Genomic DNA, 3,328 nt, shown 5'->3' on the forward strand with positions numbered 1-3,328 from the left:
AAAAAAATAATTTCTAATATGCCGAATCGATTGAGACATATTATAAAGAGATTTGCAACAAAATATCAATGTGGAACATATAATGTTTAATTTTAATTAATAAATGTTATTCCTCGTAGCGTCCGAATATTTTTGTGATCCGAAAATGCGGTATTCTTTCGTTTGTTTATTGTTATCATGTAATTTATGTGAATTTTTGGATTAATGTATATGTCTCTAATAATGTTAATGAATGATTTATTATTGGAAAAAGTAACGAAGAACGATTGCTTCTTTAATAAGCGATGAATTCTTTTATTGCTTGAGCCATAAACCATACACTGGTGTCAGAATATTTCTGCCAGTCACTGTACGTATTATGTAATTACGTATGTATTGTATGAACCTACAAAGAGATTCCAATTGCATTAACACGTTGACTGCCAAACAAATATTCTTTAAAGTTTCTACTAAAATGAAATATTATTTAAACTATCGGAGGCTGGATAATCAAACATTTATCGTCGTATTTATTTTTGTAATTTCATCAAAATTCATGAATTTGGTTTAAATTCATTTCCTTTGATGCTTGACACTCGGAATTAATTTCGTTAGTTCTTCGGTGGCAACGTGGCGATTAACGTGTTAAATAAAAGAAAACAAGTGTGAAACTGAGCGTTACGAAGAACCGAAGAAATATGAAATTCGAGCTAGTAAAGCTATGTTCGAGCTAAAGCTTAAAACTATGTTTCGCAATTTCGCCGAGCAGTTTTCGTCTCGCAAAATTCGAGAATTTCTCTAGTTTAAAGTAGTCGATCAGGTCGAGATCCTCCCCCAAGGATTGCGGGTATTTTTCAGCGATCCGAGCGGTTTCCTTTTCCTTCTTACCTCCATTTCCTCTTTATTTCCTCCGGGGACAATATTTCTGATACCGTATCTGCGGAGCTTTCAACGTTGTGTACCCAGGAACGGTGCGTCGACTAAATTCGCTTCGAATATTTGAAACGCGAAGATTACAATTATTACGCGTTAACCAGACACGCTGGTGGTAATTTACAACCGACAAAGACCATGTAATCGAGGTACAAACAGTGGAACAGCCGTTGTAAATATTTGCCATGACACGGATTCACCTTGCTGCGACTGTTCCTCGACGACCAAAGGCTTCTCCGAACGGTAAATCCGGCGTAATGGATTTCAAATTATCCAGAAAAATTGGGGAGGAAAGCAAACCCTCTTTCCTGTCGCGGCAGGATTTTTAGGACAGTCGAAACCGATAACTGAAATTACACAAAACGTTGAAGTAATAACAACAGAAATATCGACGTAACGAAATAAACAATCACGGAATGAAGAGTCCTCCTGCAATTTAAGAAAGGTAGGGCAATTTAACACTTTGACTGCCAGACTAATACTCTGAAAAATTTCTACTGTGATTAAACTTTGTTTACGGACTATTGGAAACTGCGTAATGAAACATTTATTGTGGACATACTAAATATTATGGTATTTAGTTTTGTAACTTCGTCAAAGTTCAAGTATTTCGTTTAAATTCATTTTCTGTGACACTTAACTTTCAGAATTAATTCTCGTAGTTTTTCAGCGAAGAGAGTCAACGTGTTAAAAAGGGCGTGCAGGATTCGTTGTTGTATACACGGTGGCCTGATATAACGAAATGAAATTGCGCTGCTTGTACGTCAAACGGCCGAGAAGAAGAAAAACCGGGAGGATCAAGGGAAGGAATTTACAAGAGACCGCAATCAGAGAGTTACTGGGAAGAACAACAATTCCACCCTGGTTTTCCCAACAAAGCAAGAACCTCCGAGTTTCCGACCGTGGAAATGTATTCAATGCGCCCACGGGAGCGGTTCAAACGTTGATCTCCGACGACGCTTCTGTGGAAGTTCCAGTTTATTACCTCTGCCAGGGTCGCGAGTAATCTGATTAACGAAGATGAATGCGTTCCCAGCATTTAGGAGAAACGACACTTCTGATTGAACGAACTTCTATAACGGAGTCTCGGAAGAACATCGATCGCCTTCTCCCTGCGAAACATTTCAAAGTGTAAATTCTCTTCTCTTCTTTAATTCCTCTTCTCTGTTTTTTAATTTAAGTCCAAGGTGCTCTCTTTCTCCCATATTGCACTACTATGTGTACCATCGGAGTTACTGCGCTTATTCTCATAATTTTCCATTACTTTATTTTACGCCACAGGCTCTTCTATACCTTATATTTGTTAATCGACCCTAATCGAATCATGAAAAACCGGATAATTCCTCTTCTCTGTTTTTTATTTCAAGTCCATGGAGCTCTCTTTCTCCCATACTGCACTACTATGTGTACCATCGGAGTTACTGCACTTATTCTCATAATTTTCCATTACTTTATTTTACGCCACAGGCTCTTCTATACCTTATATTTGTTAATCGGCCCTAATCGAACCATGAAAAACCGGAAACGGACGCCCCGGGATTCGAACCCGGGATCTCAGCGTGGTAGTCGCCTATGCTACGCACTGCTCTAATGTCCGCCTCGAAGTGTAAAAAGTGTAAAGAAGCTAATATACTGTTCAAGTTGAAATTTGTTCGTAAGGGATAGTTAAAATTGAAATTTCTAGGGAAAATAAAAACAACGAGATATTATCTTCGTGGAAGTGATCGTTACATTGAGCGATAAACTACAAATATTTTAAACAATAATGTAACAATAATAATAGTTATTCGTTTGGTATAAGTGCGGGGTTGAAGAGAGACATTGATTTTAAAAATTCCAACGCTTGGCTGGTGTCGTGAATGAGAGGAGCTGCGATCAAAGACACTTTTATTTTACCCTTCAAAGTGCTTTTGCGCCTAATTACCATGAGAGAGGAAGGGAAATGTAAATATCCTTCAGGTAAGGGTCGATGGGAACTTCGTTATCTGTACCTTTGAAGGGACGGCTGCCTATAAAATAACAGGTGCGCTACATGTTGTTTGGAGAAATACTGTTTTAGTATTTCTGATCCTGATATTTTCCTGATATTTTCTTCCAAGGTATTGCAAACTACTATTTTGGAAATATAAATTGATTGCGAGTGGTCAATTATTACGTCAACTGTAACATATTAATAGATTCAAATATAGAATGTTAAAAATATAAATGAATATGTACCTGAATAAATGAAACGTGCAAAATGAAATTTTCATTGCTGCGTTATTATTCAAGGGAAAGGGAGCAGCCTTGACCTTATCCTTCGCAACCCTTGTGTTTTTCAAATACTTTTCCAAAATGAAAGAATACAGGGTGTTTATAGTTAAGGACAAGCTCAAGAAGTCAATTCTATAATTAATTTTCAACAGAAAATTGCTCT

The 3,328-nt window shown here is 37.1% G+C and overlaps 1 protein-coding gene across 2 annotated transcripts in view; it reads right to left on the reverse strand.

The window, feature by feature from the left end:
* The window catches only part of LOC128878439 (corticotropin-releasing factor-binding protein), an 8,835-nt gene that overhangs the window by 4,916 nt on the left and 591 nt on the right, over positions 1-3,328 (reverse strand). Inside the window, exon 1 of one of the 2 annotated variants that reach the window (XM_054126644.1) lies at positions 868-1,017. The exons of the other annotated variant lie outside the window; for it this stretch is intronic. Coding sequence (XP_053982619.1) covers positions 868-873 — 6 coding nt within the window. The 5' untranslated portion in view covers positions 874-1,017. Of the gene's footprint in view, positions 1-867; positions 1,018-3,328 lie in introns of those variants that run through there. 2 annotated transcript variants of the gene reach the window in all.

This window comes from Hylaeus volcanicus, chromosome 6, assembly GCF_026283585.1.
Source record: "Hylaeus volcanicus isolate JK05 chromosome 6, UHH_iyHylVolc1.0_haploid, whole genome shotgun sequence".
Lineage (NCBI taxonomy): Eukaryota > Metazoa > Arthropoda > Insecta > Hymenoptera > Colletidae > Hylaeus > Hylaeus volcanicus.